The sequence below is a fragment of the Rhincodon typus genome, chromosome 1, assembly GCF_021869965.1.
Source record: "Rhincodon typus isolate 14 chromosome 1, sRhiTyp1.1, whole genome shotgun sequence".
In the NCBI taxonomy this organism is placed as follows: Eukaryota; Metazoa; Chordata; class Chondrichthyes; order Orectolobiformes; family Rhincodontidae; genus Rhincodon; species Rhincodon typus.
Window position 1 is genome coordinate 113,439,207 of NC_063332.1, and position 21,287 is coordinate 113,460,493.

General features: G+C 39.0%; 1 protein-coding gene across 5 annotated transcripts in view; it reads right to left on the reverse strand.

The window, feature by feature from the left end:
* Positions 1-21,287, reverse strand: part of LOC109938235 (inactive ubiquitin carboxyl-terminal hydrolase 53) — an 84,570-nt gene that overhangs the window by 4,104 nt on the left and 59,179 nt on the right. For 4 of the 5 annotated variants that reach the window (XM_048596850.1, XM_020536681.2, XM_048596841.1 and 1 more), the window contains 3 exons: positions 3,902-3,965; positions 2,767-3,764; positions 1,515-1,599 (listed from right to left, as the gene is read on the reverse strand). In XM_048596850.1, coding sequence (XP_048452807.1) covers positions 1,538-1,599; positions 2,767-3,764; positions 3,902-3,965 — 1,124 coding nt within the window. In that variant the 3' untranslated portion in view covers positions 1,515-1,537. The remainder of the gene's footprint in view (positions 1-1,514; positions 1,600-2,766; positions 3,765-3,901; positions 3,966-21,287) is intronic. The other variant, XM_048596833.1, reaches the window with a different exon arrangement.

The following is a 21,287-nucleotide window of genomic DNA, read 5'->3' on the forward strand; positions in this document are numbered from 1 at the left end:
CTGACTAACTTGTCTTGTATTTGTAGTTAATTGAAAAATCTTAACAGCTACCATTGTAGTCACTTGACCAAAAATGTTAACTGATTTCTCTCCACAGGTGCTGCCAGACCTGGTGCGCTTTTCCAGCAATCTCCATTTTTGTTTCTGAAGGAACTATGACTGTTATATTAGTACAAGTCTTGACAATTTTATATAATATACTATTTTAGAAGCATTTAAAGTTGAATCTAGTTAATACTGGACAAGTGTAAATGTGAACCCTTTATCTTATAGCAGCTATTCTGTCAATTGCTAGCATTCTTACTTCTGGTTGATTTCTGACTCTAGGACATGAGCATAAAATTCAAGGTGGCATACCACTGTAGTGGAGGCCAGCACTCAGAGTCAGAGAAATATAGCACAGAAACAGATCCTTCAGTCCAATGTGTCCATGCCAACCATATATCCTACATAAATCTAGTTCCGTTTGCCAGCATTCATATACCCATCCAGATACCTTTTAAATGTTGTAATCGTACCAACCTCCACCACTTCCTCTGGCAGCTCATTCCATGTACGTACCACCGTATGTGTGAAAAAGTTGCCTGTAAAGTCCCTTCTATATCTTTCTCCTCTCACCTTATGCCCTCTAGTTTTGGACTCCTACCAGATTAGTTGTCTTTTAGCGGAGATATTAAAATGATTGTAAGCCCAACCTACTCAACCTCTGATTCTGGGATGGAGGGATTTTCATATCAATCTGGTAAACCTTCTCTGGTAAACTGTCTCATCCTAATGCTAGAGGATCAGCCACTAAGTAGTCAATAACAATTTAGTGATAGATGTACCTAATAACCATGCAATTCATTTTCACGTGGAGTAAATAAAACTGAACATACGCTGTTTAACAAATCACTGAAATAAACATTTTTTCTACTACATTGATGTCAAAGGTCACAGCACCATTGAAAACAACTGAGTCAGAGCACTACTGGAACAGGCCTAAGGTGAAGCTGCCTTCCAAACTCTTAAGTCGGATATGGTACATCAGCACAGAAGCATTGTGTGATTATAATGGAAGTATTTTAAGTCCAAATGTGGGTACCTCGACTGTAGGTGTTTATAAGCACTTCTCTCCTACTTTTACTTAGGAGGCAGGGTATAAACGATCTTGATGTTTATGGCTTAAGACATGATAAACACTTTCCAAAAACCTGACCAAAAGTTAAGTCCAAGTGAAGATGGTCTTTTCTGAAAAAGTTGTCTTGTGATTTACAAATAATCTCATTCCTCAGAAAATCATTTCCACTGTTTACCTATTGTCCAAGTCATTTATTTACTGAACAAATACAGTGTAATGGCCTCAAACATCCATCCTGGCAAAAAAAATTCCTAGTGACTGCCCTTGGTGTTTAAAAATACTTGTTTTTCATCCAGAATCTGTACCCTTGTTCACATACATAACTATATTCAACAACAGGAACTGAATATAACAGCATAATTAAATTGTACAATGCTAAGCTCTTGGGAAATACCTAGTGGTGTTTCACAGTACCAATTATGAATGAGAATTTCCTTTTCCAGGGCTAGGAATCATTTGAGATGTAGTCACAGATGAACCTGCATGAAGAAATGTTCAGAACTTATAGAATATTATCGGCTGGATGTAAAATATTATATTTTATTCAAATATGGTAAAATATGAAGTATGGAAACAAATGGAACAAAACAAAACAATAGAATATAATACAATACAATACAATACAATACAATACAATACAGATGAAACCAGAGCATTTATTGCAAAATATCATCCTTTTTGGTTGTGGGATGAACCTCTAGCCACATCTGCTCCATCACCAAAACTGCTGACTTGTAGCTCTAAAATAACAATCATTTCTTCCTCAGATTATCTGAGAACATCTTCATTCACATCTTTGTTACCTCAGGATTCAACAATTCCAATGGGGTCATGGCCAGTCTCCACTCTTCCACCTTCCATAAAACTGAACTAATCTAAATCTCTATTGACCATATTCACATTAACCCAGCAAGACCTGTGCTCACCAAGCTATGCTAGCTCAGTTCAATATCAATTTGATTTCAGAATTTGCATCTCCATTTTCAAATCCCTTTATGAACTTGCACCTTCCTATTTTCATAATCCCATCCACCCCTAAAACCTTTTGAGATCTTGGTACTTCACCAACTCCAGCCTGTTGCATGACCCTGATTTCAACCATTCCACCAATGACAGACAGCTGCTTGGGTCTCCTGTTCTAGAAATCTCTCCCTAAACAGTTCTGCATCTCTGAAGCTACTCTTTGAAATCTACACCTTTGTCCATTCTTTGGATAATGGAATATTTCTTTAAATGGCTTAATGCCCATTTTTGTTTGATAATGTTCCTGTAAATACAATTTATTGTTACCATATGAGATATAGGAGAGATCCCTTAATACACCTACAATAATTTATATTTAGAAGGCTTTTGAACATCAGAGATATTGGATCTTCCATCATTTATTCTAAAATTATTTTATTGGACGTGCTTTACTTATAATCTATGGAATCTACAAAATTAATAGTTGTGTCTAGTGTTTCTATTTACACAATTAGTAAAAATGGAGACTCTCCAGCATGTTTATACTCAGGTTATACACGAGTGTCTTTAAAACATTGGAAGTACTGTGCAGATTGAACATTACTTGAGAAACTAGTGTTATTATTTCAAGGATAATACTTAATCAGTGGTTCAACTAGTTTAAATTTTCAAATCCAACTTGCCTTGAAAGGGATTTTCTGCTCCCTGCTGTGATTCACTAGATTTCAAATCTGCAAAGAAGAGTTTAGGTCTCCCATGGTATTTGAGTCTGTAAGTATCAGTCATGCAATAATCCACAGAAAAATAGGTTGTTGGAGCAACGTGTTTATCTAGTCCTACCGAAGGAGCACTGGTTGCAAACACTGCAGAATCATCAGGCACATACGCCTCATGATTAGATTTTTCAGCAGAACTTGAAATCTGTCCTTGATCAGAAATCCTTCTTGGAACCTCATTCAGAGGCACTGTTGCATCATCCATAAACCTGGATTTTACACATGTAGCCACTTTTGTCAAAATAGAAACATTTTCCTTTTGCTCTCTTAGCTCATCCATTGATTTAACACTTAAGGCACTGCTGTCCAAATTGGATGGGGCTCTCCGATTATACATTTTTGGAGGCAAAGGTGGTGGTGATGATGACCTTTCTTGACGGGTAGATTCTAGGAAATTTTCTCTCTTTTCACAACCATGATATGAGCTTAGGCCCTCAGACAGCAGGCATTGATCAAGCTGAGATTTCTCAGAGGATCGACTAGCTGGATGCAAATGTACTAGTGATCCAGTTGGTGGTGTTACTGCGTTTATTTCCATATGCTGTAAATGGGGAGGAATCCAATGATCTGCAGAATCCAGTGACATTGGAAAATTGTAACCAGAATTTTTTCCATAAACAATCTTCTTGAAATCTTTACTAGGAAATACATGATCTTGTGGCACAGATATATCTTCGTTGTTGGACTTGGCTGAAATATTTGGAACAGGTTTGTCTGTGGGTGCTTGTTTCAATTGTTGTTGTAGTGGATTTGGATCATTCTTACAGAACCTGTGGTTTTGCAAGTACATTCCTGATGACTCATGGAACTGTGTATTTTGCTTAGGGAGGGGAGCAGATTTCCAGGATCTTTCTACCAAAGGTGAGGCTTGGCCTTTAGTGAGCCTATCCATACCAAACTGCGATCTAAAAATGAAGATAAATTAATAATGCAAGTTAAAATTCTTCCATAGCATTTACAAAGTATTCCTATAAAGGAAAGAAGACTCTCCATAAATATTTGAAATGGAATTCTTACTTGAATTTATTGCAACATCAATTACCTCTGCATGTTAAGTCCTTCAACAATCTCATCTCTTTGTTTCGACTCCTTGTTCTGCATTTCAACTGTGATTGAAAAGGAGTAAAAGCTATTTTGTTAGTTCACATAAATGCAACTTCAAATAATGTCTAGTTCTTACTCAGTGCAGTCTTATATAATAAATATTACATGATCTATTCTGGCTATTTAGAAACATTCTGAAATTACATCTATACCAATGTATAATGCTCATCGCTGAGAAAACAATTGATAATATGGATTGTGAAGAGATGAAAAATAATTTGTAAAAGCATAGACTAACTACACTCCTTATAGGAATGAAAGATAATTAAAAATTACATTTTGCAGAATATGAATGCATTCATGTCTCAGAATGGGAAATTTGCATACACCATGTGGGCTATTAGTAGGCCCCAATTTGCATACATCAGCACTTGCAGAAAATTACATGCCATATTACAATTGATCCTCTGCAGAGTTTTGTTAATCTTTTGATGCATCTAATAGTTATCATAATCATCAATATCTTCGTTTTCAAAAAAAAGCTTAATCTTGACTATTCCTTTTATCACTTTAAACATCTCGATTTTGTCCTGTCAAATCTTCTCAGTTTGAAGGAATCAAGCTACAGACATTCCAAATCAGGTTGTTTTTACAAATAATTTGGTCAACAATATAGGCAACATCAACAACGCAAGGCTGCACTTAGTACTTACTGCCCTGAAAAATGGGTAGTAGCACTCAAGACCACAACAATGTTGAACTAGATCCTTGGAATTAGAATCCACTGTTTAGAATCATATCTGGCACAAAGAAAGATGGCTGCAGTTATTGGCAGTCCATCATTTCAGTCCAAGGATGTCACTGCAGGGTTTCTGTCCTAGGCCAATATTCTTCAGCTGTTTCAAAGGTTTTCCCTCCATTATATGAATGTCTGATGATTGCACAATTCATCACCAGTCACCACTCCTCAGATACTGATGCAGTTTGTGTCCATATGCAGAAACACCAAGACAACATATAAGCTAGGACTGATAGCTGGTGCAAATGTTATTGCCACCTAAGTGCTGGACAATGATTATCTCAAACCTAATCATCACCCTATATCATTCAATGGCTTTACAATCACTACATTCCCCCACTAGGGACTACAACTGACTCGTAATTAAACCAGACAGGTTTTGTCTACTTTACCTAAACAGGGTACAGTATTGTACATTTCTAGCAAGCCTTCACTCAAGTTCCTTTGCGTCAAAGGAAGCAGCCTCATCTTCTTTAACATTGTAGCTAAAAGCCTTCATCCCTGGAATCATTCTAGTAAATCTCCTTGGCATCTTGACAGAAATGGACAATAGATAATACTTGTGTCTAAGCAGTACTGTTATAAAGTTATTACAATCACAATGGACTTTTTGTGCTGAAAATCTTCATGTCTTTATATCACCTTTCATTATCTCGGCATTCCAAAATGCTACCTACTCAATGAAGTACATTATAAAAATGAATGCCCTTAAAGTAAGAAAAGCATCAGCCAAACATATAAACCCTCCTCAAATAGCACTTAGATAAACGATTGGATATCTTTGCAGCGTAAGCTTTCTCCAGGATAGACAGAATTCCTATAATCTATGGGATCTTATCCAATTACTCATCTGAGTGGAGGTGGTGCCTAAGTTTATTACTTAAAACAAAGTCAGCACCACTGACAGTGGAATAAAAAACAAAAGAACAGCGGATGCTGTAAATCAGGAAACAAAACAGAAATTGCTGGAAAAGCTCAGCAGGTCTGGCAGCATCTGTGAAGGAAAGAAGGGCTAATGTTTCGGGTCCGGTGTTCTGAGGAAGGGTTACCAGACCCGAAACGTTAGCCCTTCTTCTTTCCTTCACAGATGCTGCTAGACCTGTTGAGCTTTTCCAGCAATTTCTGTTTTGTGTCCACTGACAATGGAACTTACCTCAAAAATGGCATTTAAGTGTGAAACCACTGACTCAATAAGTTACAATGGGATTATTCCTCCAAGGCCAACATTTGGTTTACAGCGCTTTTGCAGTGTGTTGGTAGCAGCCCGACCTCTGGGCTAAAAGGCCTAGGTTTAAGTCACATCTGATCCAGAGGTGAATCATAACATGCTTGAACAGGTTGATTAAAACCATCTAACACTTGGTATACATTCTGTACATTTCTAATACTAATTAGGAAAAATCAACAACCGAAAATAGAGTATTCTTGTTTACATGTTATTTTAAATTATCTTAAATCATACAATCCTTAAAATATATTTTTCCATCCAAGAATGCCATATATACCAGAGACCAAATCCTCATCATTTCAGGCTGAAAAAGAATGGTCTAAGCTGAAGTGCAACAAACAGGAAAAACCTGTTCCATCATTCATACCTGTCTATAGTTGCAATAAGAGTTTTATGATTGTGGATGGCAATTTTCAGGAGGTGGGAGGAGAATAGGCACTCAGCTAAACAAAGCTTATAAACAAAACTACACAATATGTAATTTCAGCGTGCTTCCATCCAATCTCAATTTACAATGTAGCAAAAACTACAAAACCATAAAAATGATTTCTTACATTTCATTTGTGAATTTTTTTTTTAAGCCTACAGAGCATTCCATGCAGCACATTCCGAAACCTTAATAATTCAGGTACTACAGTAGATACATGTCTCCTATATCAAAAGCAAAGTACTGCGGATGCTGGAAATTGAAAATAAAAGCAGAAAGTGCTGGAGAAATCCAGTATGGCAGTATCTGTGGAGACAGGAATTGAATTAATGTGTTGAGTCCAATTGGATCTTCAGAACTGAAAGGGGCTGGAAAATTGTGTTTTTGTTTTATGCTGCAGACAGAGGCAGTAGAGAAGCAAGTGGAACAGGCTGTCTCTGCTTATGAGCACCTGTACAAAGGGTTGCTAATGGTGGTGAAGGAAAGATAGAAATGTAAGAGGTGTAACGGAAGATACGAAAAGGAGAAAATGGGTCTGCTCTGCTGACAAAGTCAACAAGACAAAAAAAGACAGCTGTGTGTTAGATGGGGTTGGGGTGGCTTCTGAGGAGTGGTGGGTGTTGGAGGATTTAACAGAACAGTAGGATACAGAGGTCATCCTCTGAAGTTGTGAAATTTAAAACTAAATTAAAGAGGCTGTAAGGTGCTACAATGGGAAAGAGGTGTTGCTCTCCCAGCTTGTATTGTGCTTCACTGGAACACAGCAGCAGGCCCAGGATAGCAATGTTTGCATGGGACACTGATTCACTCCTCCAGCACTCCTAACAATTCCTCACTTGCCCATGTCAGCAATTGTGGAAGGTGTATCACCTACTCATTCACCTCCTCACTGTCCTCAGCCCCAAACACATCTACGTAAAGCGTTGTCTTACTTGTACTTTTTTCAATGCAGTCTGCTGTATTTGCTGCTCACAATGCGGTATGCTTTACAGTGGCAAGAACAAATGCAGATTGGGTGATTGCTTTCAGAAACACCTCCACTCTAGTCTTCCAGTTGTTTGCCATTTCAATAAACCATTTTCCTCGCGGCAAACATTTCTGTCCTGAGCTTGCTATAGTGTCCCAGTTAAGCACACTGCAAATTACAGGAACACCTTCTCATTTCCTGCAGACATCTTACAGCCTCCAGGACTCAATATTAAATTTCACAATTTCAGAGCATGACCTCTGTATCCTCCATGCCCCCCCACTCCTCTCCACCCACACTTCCAATGCACACATACACAGCTGTGTTTTGTTGACTTTGCTCTCAATAGTGCAGACACATTTTCTCCTTTTCACAACTTCATTTACATCCATTTTTACACCTCTATCTTCACTTTACCCCTATTAGCAACTCCTTTGGTCTTTGGCTTTGAGTACCCTTACAATCTGTTCCACTTGCTCCTCTCCTTCTACCTACAGCATACAACAAAAATAATTTTCCAATTCTTTTCAATTATGAGGTCATACCAGGCTCAAAACATTAACTCTGCTTCTCTCTCCACAGATGCTACCGGACCTGCTGAGTTCCTCCAACGCGTCGTTTTCACATACGTCTACTATGTCTATATATGGGTCATTCATAAAAACCGAAAGAACTGTGGACACTGTAAATCAGGAACAAAAAAAGAAGTTGCTGAAAAAGCTCAGCAGGTCTGGCAGCATCTGTGAAGAAAAAAAAATCAGAGTTAACGTTTCAGGTCGGGTGACCCTTCCTCAGAAATGATAGTAGCTGGGAAAATGTTGGTTTCTATGCAGAAAACAGGGAGGGGAATGGGGCAGGGAGTAAACGATAGGATAAAGAATAGAGCCCAAAGAGAGAGAAGAGCAGTTGGACAAACAAAGGAGTTGATAACGATCTAGCTAGGAGGGTGAATAGCTGTTAATGGGGATTAGTGACTAACAATAGTGCGTAATGGCAGGCTATGTGATAACAAGGCATGGTGTGTGGGGTAGGGGTTTAGGACATTGGAGAGTTTAGGCCCTAAAATTATTGAACTCTATATTGATCTGGAGGACTGCAGGGTCCCCAAGCGGAAAATGAGGTGTTCTTCCAGCTTGCGTTGAGCTTCACTAGAACACTGCAGCAAGCCAGGGACAGATGTTGGCCAGGGAACAGGGCAGTGTGTTAAAGTGGCAGGCAACAGGTAGCTCAGAGATAGTAGGAACTGCAGATGCTGGAGAATCCGAGACAACAAGGTGCAGAGCTGGATGAACACAGCAGGCCAAGCAGCATCATAGGAGCAGAAAGGCTGACGTTTCGGGCCTAGACCCTTCATCAGAAATTTCTGGTAGCTCGGTCTTTTTTGCGAGCAGAACGTAGATGTTCTGCAAAGCAGTCACCCAGTCTGCAAAATAGAGAATCTGAATAATGCTTTAAAAGTGTCAGTCATGATACAGCAGCAAAGTATACTACTCTAACTCAAATTGTTTCATTTTTAAAAGTGAAGAAATTACTTTCATTACAAAATATAACTTTTACGTAGTGATGGAAGAACTACTAAACAGTCAACCTATTCCCGCCTGGTAGTCAATTATAAAAAAGATAAAATGTAAAAGATTTGAAAACAGTAATTCCAGGGATTAATATTCTCATTCAATTTATTTTTAGTGGCTAAAAAATGGCCTACAAATTAAAGTACGTTATTTGGGCTAAATTGAAATTATTGATCTGAATTAAGAAGTTAAACAGCAAGCTTAACGAGGTACATTAATCATCATTTTGGATTTATTAACCCCCGAACACAGCCACTATGCAATACAGTCTGCAGCAACCAGATTCCCTTTTCATGACACACTTGCCACAAGGACAGCTGCAGTAAAGCTCATCGACATATCTCAATGTACCAGACACAGGATGATCTCAAGAGTGCAGCATTTGATTCCACGCTATTTCAAAAACTACAGTGACTGCATGTCAAAGGAATTTGTCATACGTGAAGCACTTTTGAGTGTCTGAAACAAGATACACTATAAATGGAATTTTTTTAAATATTTCAGTCATATTTTGACAGAATCATTTACTTTCAAAATAACCTCAAGGAAAAAGTGATCAACACACAGATAATCTAAACCAAAGTTATTAACAAAAACTGAAAATTAGCAAAAGAAAAAAAAACTTTAATTTTCCGTACAACTGATCAAAATTCATTAATATATAACAAGGTTAGTCAAATTTTCCTTTAAAGTTACACTTAATTTTTAAGTAGATTAAGGATAAGGGAGTAATTTGAAAACAATGATCTTAAGAATGAGGTACTAGGGAGGACACAAACTAGTGGACAGTGAGAATGGAATCAGGAATATTGACAAATTAAATAAACTGTGACAGCAAAGGAGGTGCACAATACTTGTAGTAAGTTAACAAAGGCATAAATAGAGACATTCCTAATGAAGGGGTTGTGACAGGGCACAGGGAATGAATCATGTCAACATCATGTGATAGTTACTAATGAGAGATTTATATCTGTAGTTTCAAAAGTATTGACCTAGATTACAACATAGCTAATCTCGTGAAGTGAGATTTCATACTGGTGGTGATTAACAGTCACTTAATTTTTCTCAATGCTGATTGGATTAATTGCTCTTTTCTTTGCAACTAGTTGGTGTTAATAAAATGCTCCAGAATTCAGCAATTAAGTATCATGCGAATGAACTATAAAGACTTTAAAATATACACTAGTATGCACTGATCAATTATTTATAGCACAGAATGCTTCATTAATTAGCCCTTTAATTTCTAGGAACTGTGTATATGCACAATAGAGTCCAAAGACAATAACAAGCAGGAGCAAAAGTTACCCATTCAGCACATTGAGCATACTCAGCTATTCAAGGACATCATGGCTGAATTAATAATCCTCAATTTTGCTTTCCTGCCCTATCTCTGTAATCCTCAGTTCTGAAGGGTCACTGGACCTGAAATGTTAATTCTGCTTTCTCTCCACAAATGTTGCCAGAGTTTCGCCAGCAATTTTGTTTGGTTTGATTTCCACTGTCCACAGTTTTTTAATTTATTTTACCCTCGATTCCCTTACCGATTTCCCTGGAAGTATTTTCCAGAGTCCCACCAGTTACTATGCAATCCCTTACCTCATTAGCCCACTTCAAATTAATTATTTCACTTTTCCAGGTTGAATTCCATTTGCTCTACACACCTGAACAATCTGTAGATATCTAGCTGCATTTTACAGCCATCTTCCTTGCTATTTACTATCCTACCAATTTTCAGTCATTGGGCCCATAGGATCTGCACCAACCCTCTGCCTTGTCATAGGGCAAGAGATAGAGTGTTGTATAAAAAGGGCCCTAGATAGGCAACGGTAAGATACAGACAAATAACCAAGCCTGGAGGCGTTGCAGAATTAATACTGGACAAGGCAATGGAGCAACATCAAGATAGAAATAACGATTTTAATACAATGCAGTGGGAAGAAGACTTTCATTACTTAGTTTTATTACTTAATGAAAGTGAACAATTAAGCAGTTGCTGTTTCTCCTTATTATCTTGTGAAGGTGGCGATGAGGCATTTTCTTGAACTGCTGCAATTCATCAGGCCTGCATTCACCAACAATGCCAAGGATCTTGATCCAGCAACAATGATGCAGAACAATATGGTTCCAAGTCAGCATGGAATGTGATTAAGAGGGGAATTTTCAGGTGGTGATCTTTCAGTGGGTCTCCTGCATTTGTCTTTCTAGATCTTTGACAGAGTTTGTGGATTTGGAAGGTGCCGAAGGAGCCATGACAAGCTGCTGCAGTGCATCTTGTAAATAGTATGCTGCCACTATGCTGTGGAAGAATTAAGATAATGGATGAGGTGCCGAATAAGCATGTTACTTTGTACTAGGTTCTTGACTATTGGAAATGCACTCAATCAGAACGCAAAGAGCACTCTATTGCACTCCTGATGTGGGCTTTGTAGATGGTAGTCGGGCTTTGGGGAGTCGAAATGGTGAGTTTCTTACTACAGATTTCAGAGTCACTGATCTACTCTTGTAGCTACTATATCCATATGGCTGACCTAGTTCTGTTCAGTGTAACCCCAGGATGCTGATATTGGGGATTTAATGATGGCAATGATATAGATTGTAAAGGGGAGATGGATAGATTCTGTTTTATTGGAAATAGTCATTGTTTGGCACTTGTTGGCACAAATGTTCCTCATCAGTTATCAGCCAGGTCCTGATTTTTGCAAATAGACATGAACTGCTTCAATAACTGAGGAATCTGTAATCATCAGCAAAGACCCACTTCTGATTGTATGATGGAAAGAAAGTCATTAAAGGAAGCGGCTAAAGATTTTGTGCCTAGGATACTATCTTGAGAAACTCCCACCGCAATGCCCCAGGACTCAAATAATTGGCCTCTATCAATCAAAACCACTTTCCTCTGTGTCGGATAAGACTCCAAACAGTGAAGAGTTCCCCCCCCAATTCCGTTATAGCTCTTCTTAGAACGCACACTGCAATTTTGCCAGCGCTCCTTGATACCACATTGAAATAAAATAGGGCATTCACATCAAGTGCAGTCACTCTTAGCTTCTCTCTGGAGTTCAGCTCTTTATTTCTTGTTTGGATCAAGGCCATAATGAGGTCAAAAGACACATAGCACTGGCAGAACCCAAACTGAGCATCAATAATCAGGTTATTACTGTTTTAAGTGCAAACTGACAGCACTTCCCATCACCTTACTGATGAATGTCGATCATTAAATATAGGGTGGAAAGAAATGGGCAAACAGGCTTCCCTGTGTGACATGATGACAGAAAATGCTTTGGTCAAAGTTTTGAAAAACTGAAAGATGAAAAGGTTGCTAAGGAAAGCAGCAGGAAAAATGAACCGAGTTACGTGTGGCTATAACGTCTAGCGATGAAAGCTGATGCATAGATGTTGCAAAGGTGGAAACAGGTTTTTGTGACGTAAGGACTGAAGTTCTGTCTGCTTAGAGTCATACAGAATGCTCAACCTTCTCAATCTTGAGGTTGGTTGGCTCGCCGAGCTGGTTTGTTGTTCCGCAGACATTTCATTACCCTGCTGGGTAACATCATCAGTGCAGCCTCCGATGAAGCGTCGGTGTGTTTTCCCGCCTGGTTTTTAAACTCTGGGGTCAGTTGAGCTGGATTGCTTCACTTCCAGTTTTCCTTCGTAGTGGAGTGTATATGGGGTCGAGTTCTGCGTGTTTATTGATGGCTTTCTTCGTGGAGTACCAGGCTTCTAGGAATTCCCGTGCCTGTCTCTGCTTAGCTTGTCCCAGGATTTTGGAGTTGTCCCAGTTGAATTGTTGGTTCTCCTTATCCACATGGATTGAGATGAGTGAGCTACAAAAAGGCACAACCAATACTCACTCATCTCAATCCACATGGATAAGGAGGACCACCAATTCGACTGGGACAAGCTAAGCAGAGACAGGCACGGGAATTCCTAGAAGCCTGGTACTCCACGAAGAAAGCCATCAATAAACACACAGAACTCGACCCCATACACACTCCACTACAAAGGAAAACCGGAAATGAGGCAATCCAGCTCAACGGACCCCATAGTTTAAAAACCAGGCGGGAAAACACACCGATGCTTCATCGGAGGCTGCACTGATGTTACCCAGCAGGGTAATGAAATGTCTGCGGAACAACAAACCAGCTCGGCGAGCCAACCACCCTCAACACCCACAACCCGAGCTACAAATCTACTCCAAAACCTTATAGATTTCTCATAATCTACTTTGGCCTGAGAAAGTGGTTAGGTTAGTGGATGAACTAATAGCAAAGGAACACAATTTACAGCGTACGCCAAAAAATTGGTTTCAATCATCTTAATGTTCTATTTGAGGAGGTTCTGTATAACCATGCCTTAATAACTGAAACAAAAACAGAAGTTGCTGGAAAAGGTCAACAGATCTGGCAGCATCTGTGAAGAGAAATCAGAGTTATCGTTTCGGTCCGGTGACTCTTCCTCAGAACCGGACCCAAAATGTTAAACTCTGATTTCTCTTCACAGATGCTGCCAAACCTGCTAAGCTTCTCCAGGAATTTCTGCTTGTCTTTGATTTACAGCGTTTGCAGTTCTTTCAGTTTTTAATTAGTAACAACTGTCTATCCAAATTGGAGAATAAACATGAAACCATCTCCAGCAATAATCACACATTAGTGAAGATGAGAATAATAACAGGAGAAAAACTGTCAATGTTAAAATTCTTTTTCTGACAAACCTACTCTTAAACAGATGATAATTTATGTTTTTCATTTCTTTAAATAATGACTATTTCATTTTCTTATTAAACATTCTAGATTGTTCACATATTGTGTAGGAATGTAAGTGCATTGAAGTTTAGATCCAAAGGCAACATGAGGAGAAACATTTTCACATAGTATGTGATTAGGATCTGGAATGCAACGCCTGAGAGTTTAGCGGAAGCAGATTCAATTTTGGGTTTCAAAGGGGAATTCGGTAATTATCTGAAGAGAAAAATCTGCAGTGTTGCCAGGGAAAGGACAATGGAGTTATCGTGCAAAGACCTGGCACAGATTGATGGGCCAGGATGATCTTTTTGTGTGTTGTAACCATTCTACAATTCTATTTTCTCTAACTTCTTTTCAACTATTAGCCGTGCAAAAAACACGGCTCTATTATCTGTACGAGATGTATGGATCTGTCAAGGTTTTAAATTAAATACAGTAACAAATGGCACATTTGATTAGCTGAAATCAGATGAATAGTTTTAGTTGCTCAATCACATGCTTTCGAAATGCAAACAGGAACTGCTGGAAAAACTCAGCAGGTCTGGCAGCAAATCTGAAGAGAAAGCAGAGTTAATATTTCAGGTCCAGTCTTCAGGGCTGTTTGCAGCTAGTGAAAGGTTGTTTTTTTCTTGCTAGAGAAGGGGTGGGGTTGGGGGGGAGGGGGGAGGTAGAAGTAAACGATAGATGAAGGTGAAGCACAGCGAGAGATAAAAACAAAGGAATAAGTAAAGATCAGCCTCAGAGAATGAATAGTTGCTAATGGAGACTGTTAGTCACTGACAATGTATTGTTTGTGGGAGCAGCCCAAGTGATGACAAGGCCTGGTGTGCACGGTCTGGGGTAAGGACATGGGAGGTGGTGCTCAGGCCCTAAAATTATTGAACTTGATATGGAGTCCAGAAGATTGCAGGGCTCCCAAGCAGAAACTGAGGTGTTGTTCTTCCAGCTTGAGCAGAGCTTTGCTGGAGCAGTGTAACAAGCCCAAGACAGAGGTGTTGGCCAGGGAACACTGTGTTGAAATGGCAGGAAGCTCAGGGTCATTTTTGCGGACAGAGACCACTTGAGCATTACGTTACAGGCTAGATTTATGTTAGTGAACATTTACTTGACAGAATACCAAAGCATGAGTACATTCCCGGTCATCACAGAAATAGAATACAAGTGCCATAGAGATTTTGCAATGGGAATGCAGTAACTTGGCGAACATAAGACATGATGCAAACAGCATTGATCCTTTGCCAATAATTTAGTGTATTCACTCACAAATAACTTAAGATAAACTACCCTCAATTACTAATCAATTTTTTAAAAAAAAAGTCAAGTTGAGATATAATCTATCCGGACAAGAACAACTGCCTGTTTTTCAAGTTAACTTCAGCTAATAGTTTGCATGCAGTGCAGTTTACAGACAATACAAGTCCATTAATAACTCAAACCAGTTACCCCATCCACATCAATCATAATGTAGAAATCAACTAACCAGTTGATCGTTGTCCAATTTTTTTTCTAGGCCTTTAGTCCTAAGTTTTCTGAAAGTATTCAGAGAAGCTTTGAAAGATCAGCATTATTCACTCTTATTAGTGTAAAATTTTCAACCAGTTAGTGAACAATTACAATTTAAGAAGGGTATTGGCATATTAATATAGATTTTAATCAAAAGCAATCGTATATAGCCAACTGATGGAGGCAGCAGAGCCCTGCCAGCGCTGATTAGAAAAAAAAAATGCAGCACTTTGGCAAACCCCATGCCCTCCACATCTAATGCCAAGATGGCTGTACATTGAATTCCACCCTTTATAAATAGACATGTTATTTTCCTCTTCTACTGACATGGATAACCATGCATGGCTAAAAGCAGCAAACAATTTTGAATAAGGAAATGTGTTCTGCTGCTCAGATAACCGCTAAAATAATCATATGTCAGGAGTGAGTATGATAGAAGCTAAATGTATAATTTACAAGGGGATGTTAATCTGTTTCTTGCCCCAAAGGAAAAATTATGGCATATCACAACAGCTAGTCAGAATAAAGCATGTGTCAGAGGTTTCAGTATAGCAAACGTTTTAAGTAAGTCCTTCAATTTGTATGAGAAAATTGTACATCCAAAATAAATTAATGTTGGCCTTAAAAAAAACCCTTTGCTTTATCAATTGCACTCTACAGTCCTTTGGACTTAAGCCTTTGTATTGTAAAATAAATATATATTTATAACATGATTTAATTTTTCTTTGAAGTACAGTTGTGACCAATTTGGTCCATAATAAGAACATAAGAACTAGGAGCAGGAGTAGGCCATCTGACCCCTCGAGCCTGCTCCGCCATTTAATAAGATCATGGCTGATCTTTGAGACTCAGCTCCACTTACCCGCCCGCTCACCATAACCCTTAATTCCTTTACCTTTCAAAAATTTATCTAGCCTTGCCTTAAAAACAGTGAGGTAGCTTCAACCACTTCACTGGGCAGGGAATTCCACAGATTCACAACCCTTTGGGTGAAGAAGTTCCTCCTGACCTCAGTCCTACATCTGCTTCACTTTATTTTGAGGCAATGCCCTCTAGTCCTAGTTTCACCTGCTAGCGGAAACAACCTCCCTGCCTCCACTTTATCTATTCCCTTCATAATTTTATATGTTTCTGTAAGATCTCCCCTCATTCTTCTGAATTCCAATGAGTATAATCCAATGAGTCTATTCAGTCTCTCCTCATAATCCAACCCTCTCAACTCTGGAATCAACCGAGTGAATCTCCTCTGCACCCCCTCCAATGCTAGTATATCTCTTCTCAAGTAAGGAGACCAAAACTGCACACAGTCCTCCAGGTGTGGCCTCACCAGGACCCTATACAGCTGCAGCATAGCCTCCCTGTTTTTAAACTCCATCCCTCGAGCAATGGCAGACAAAATTCCATTTGCCTTTTTAATCACCTGCTGCACCTGCAATCCCACCTTCAGCGATTCATGCACAAGGACACCCAAGTCCCTTTGCACAGCAGCGTGCTGCAATTTTTTACCATTTAAAACATAGTCCATTTTGCTGTTATTCCTATCAAAATAAATGACCTCACACTTATCAACATTGTATGCCAGACCTTTGCCCACTCACTTAGACTATCTATATCCCTCTGCAGACTTTCAGTGTCTTCTGCACACTTTGCTCTACCAGTCATCTTAGTGTAATCTGCAAATTTTGACACACCACACCACCTCTTTTAGTCCCCAACTCCAAATCATCTATGTAAATTATAAACAATTGAGGTCCCAACACTGATCCCTGAGGCACACCACTAGCCACTGACCGCCAACTAGAAAAACACCCATTTACCCCTACTCTTTGCTTTCTACTGGTCAACCAATCCTCTATCCATGCCAATACATTACCTGTAATACCGTGCAACTTTATCTTATGTAGCAGCCTTTGGTGTGGCACCTTGTCAAATGCCTTCTGGAAATCCAGATACACCACATCCACAGGTTCCCCATTGTCCACCATGCAAAGAATTCCACCAAATTAGTTAAACATGACCTACCCTTCATGAACCCATGGTGGGCGTTCCCAATGGGACAATTTATATCCAGATGTCTTGCTATTTCTTCCTTAATGATAGATTCAAGCATTTTCCCCACTACCGAAGTTAAGCTAACTGGCTATAAGTTACCTGCTTTTTGTCTACTTCCTTTTTTAAACAGTGGCGTCACATGGGATGTTTTCCAATCTGCAGGAACCACCCCAGAGTCCAGTGAATTTTGGTAAATAATTACTAGTGCATTTGCTATTTCCCCCATCACCTCTTTTAGTACCCTGGGATGCATTGCATCAGGGCCAGGAGACTTGTCTTAATGCTCTTAGTTTTGTTGTTAATGCAAAATGGTAAAAATGCAAGTTCTTCCAACAAATGTCATTGGCCACATTTATGCCTAGTGTGTAATCTTTTTAAAAAAGGAGCAAAGCGTAAGGACATTTTTTGCCCAACATATATACACATTCAATATGGAAAATATTGAAAATTCAATATGGACTTGGCTGTTTATTATTCTTGTTGGAATGTAGGCACATTTAACAAAGCTATCCATCCCCAAATATCCGTGGGAGGTGGTGGTAAGTCACCTGATTGAGCCACTGCATTACATATGGTACACTACACCCACAGTGCTGATCAGAAGGGTTTTGGTCCAGGATGCTGATCCCATAACAGTGAAAGAATGATACAGTTCCAAGTCTAAGGCATGACTTGGAAGGGAACTTTCAGGTAATGCTGTTCCCACATGAATTCTGGCCTTGTCATTCTAGGAGGTAGAGGATGCAGATTTGAAAGAAGATGATTGAGCCTTGGGGACTTGCTACAGTGCAGCCTGGAGATGGTGTACACTGCTGCCACCTTGTGTTGATGGTGGAGGGAGTGAATGTTCAAAATGGTGTTGACCTTTATGTGTTGTTGAACCTGTATTCATCCAGACAAGTGAAGAACATTTCATCACACTCCTGACTTGTGCCTCTTGGTGAACAGGCTTTGAGGAGTCAGGAGATGAGTTACTGGCCATAATTTCCAGCATCTAACTTGTTCTTATAGCTATCATTTGAGAATGTGGGATTCTGCAACGCCACTGAATGTCAAAAGGAAATGGATAGATTCTCTTGTTGGAGGGGTCATCAGTTAAAATTTTTATGGCAGTTATTAGTCCAAGCCTGAATGTTATCTAGGCATTACTACATTTTGGCACAGATTGATTCAGTATCTGAGTTGTAAATGGTACTAACTTCATGTAATCATCAGTGCACATCCCCATTTGCAACCATATGAACTAAGATCATTAATGAAACAACTGAAGATTTTTGGATCTAGGAGACCACCCTGAAAAACACCTGCAGTGATGTCCTGGAACTGAGAAGGCTGGCCTTCACAATAACAATCATCTGCCAATGTACAAGCTATGACTCCAACCAGTGAAGGGTTTTCCTCTATTTCCATGGACTTCAATTTTGCCAGGACTCCTTGATGTCTTGGTCAAATGCTGTCTTGTTGTTAAGGGCAATCATTTTCACATCCCCCTCTTACATGCAGCTTTTGTTTTAAATATTTGTTCAACAGATATGGATATCATTGGCTAGGCCCATCTATTGCCCATTCCCAAAAGCCCAGAGGGCAGTTAAAAGTCAACCACATTGCTAAGAATCTGGAATCACATGCAGACCAGACCAGGTCGACAGCAGTTTTCTTCCCTAAAGGATATTAGTGATCCAGGTGGGTTTTTTTTTTTCCTGACAATCAGCATTGGTTTCATTGTCATCATTAGACTCAATTCCAGATTTTTATTGAATTGAACATCAGCTGCCATGGTGAAATTCAAACACAGATTGCCAGAACAATACCTGGTTCTCTGGATTAGTAATCTAGAGATAATACCACGAGGCCAACAATTTTGTCTACATTGAGACTTAGGCTGTGATGAGGCCTGAAAGAAAAGCAAACCCAACAGAACCCAAATGGACCAGGTTACTGCTGCTTTAATGCTGCCTAACAACATGATAATACCACCTTCTTTTGTTGAAACCATCACGGTTTTTTCTTTTATTTTTCTCATCTTTGATTTGTGACTGAGTTGCAGTTGAGAACTGAACTTTGAACACAGCTTATTTTAAAAAAGAAAGAACACAAACGTTGATGTTTGCTGCTGGGAACTGCCCTGGAAAGATAATGCAGGTTAATTATAGCTCAAAGAACTGTAGGCGATTTAGCACTGAGATATTGATATGTTGAGACCAGCAACTGATGAAATGTTGAATTGGTCAATCAAGGGAGATCTGGTGCTGGCTAGCCAACCACAAAGAATGTTGAAAAAGAGAGAAAAAGTATGAGCTGGCTATGATTGGGCTTTGGGCTGGAGGCAGTTGTGTTTTAGAAGCTGCTGGACTAAACGATTTAGATGAGGATATAGAACACAATCAGAACCACACAGCACAGAAACAGACCCTTCGGTCTAACCAGTCCATGCCAAACATAATCCCAAACTAAACTAGTCCCACCTTGACTGTTTTTGAAGGTGCAGCTATTTCCTCATTAATGACCATTTCTAACACCTTCCCGACAAGAGATATCAAGCAAACTGTCCAACTGATTGTTTGTTGCCTTCTCCCTCCTTGAACTGTGGATTTCTACTTACTACTTTCCAGTCTGTTGCAAACTTTCCAGAAATAAGGCAAATTTTTAGAGGATTAACACCCACACATCAACTACCTATCAGCCACTACTTTGAAGTCCACTGGTTAAAGTTTATCAGGACCCAGCGACCTGTTAGCCCACAGTTCCATCAGTTTGTTCAGTACTTGCTTCCCTGTTGACTGCAATTTGACCAAGTTCTTTTCTCAATTCCACGTCATGATTTACAGCCATTACTGGAATGCTTTTTGTATCCTTTATATTGAAAGCAGAAGCAAAATACTTGGTAATTTCATCCATTTCTTTATTAACTACCATTAACTTCCCATTCTCGTTTTCTGCAGAACAAGCACTTACATTACCTAGTATTTTCCTTTTTAAATACCTGTGGTATTGCCATCACTTTTTTTCCCCTCCATTTCTGGCTAACCTCCTCTCAATCTAATTTTCTCTTCCTGATTATCCTATTAGACATTCTCTGCCATTCTTTACATTCTGGCCAATCATCTGGTTTGCTACTCATCTTTACATAAGTTTACTGCTTCAATACTTTCTTCAGTTAACCATGGATGGAGTGCCCTCCCCTTAGAATATTTTCTTTGTCTAAGGAATATTCTTATTTCAATCATTCTGAAATATCAACCTTAAATGTCTGACACTCTCTCTGTTGATATATCTCTTAGCCTAGTTATCACGGTTCACTCCAGCTCACTGAGCTTTCAGTCCCACATAGTGGCTCTTATTGAAATTTAAAATGCTAGTCTTAGTCTTCCTTACAACCTGGATGTAAAATTCAATCATATGGTGGCTGCTAACTAGAGGTGCCTTTGTTCTGAGATCATTCATCAATTCTGTCACATTACATAACACCAAGTCTAATATATATGCTCTGGGTGGTTCCAGATATGGGATGTTAGATTTAACATACAAGGTCACAAAATGTAAAAATAAATGAAGGACTGGATACCTCACTATCAGAAGGGTATTTGCCTTCAGTAACCAGTTTTACTCGGATGATACCAGGGATAAAGATGCAGTTATAAAAGAGTTGATAAATAGCACTGCAAATACTGTGCAGAGGTGGATAAAGAAAGGGAAGACAAAGTACCCAATGTTAGGAATGATCATTTCCAATGGTTGGTAGTAACTTTAATAATAAGCATGCAGGGTTAGGTTAGAATTGCACCTCCACCCAAAAAAATACACCATGATTTAAGTTGGTTACTGAGTCAATCCAAATGCTTGAAAGGGTATTAGATAAATTGCCATAAAGAAAAAAAGAACTGAAGAGTGAAAAGAAGTTAAAGCAAATTGTTTAATGGCATAGGAATAAATAGCCTTAAAATCTTTTGTGCTCAAAATGTTATGACTGTAACATCTTAAAAAGCTATTCAAACATTGTCCAATAACATGAGCATAAGATACAATTTCAAAAAGAACTGGTGGTTCTTCAGTGACTGAAAGAAAGATCTAAAAGTTTCAATAAGAGTTTTTTTT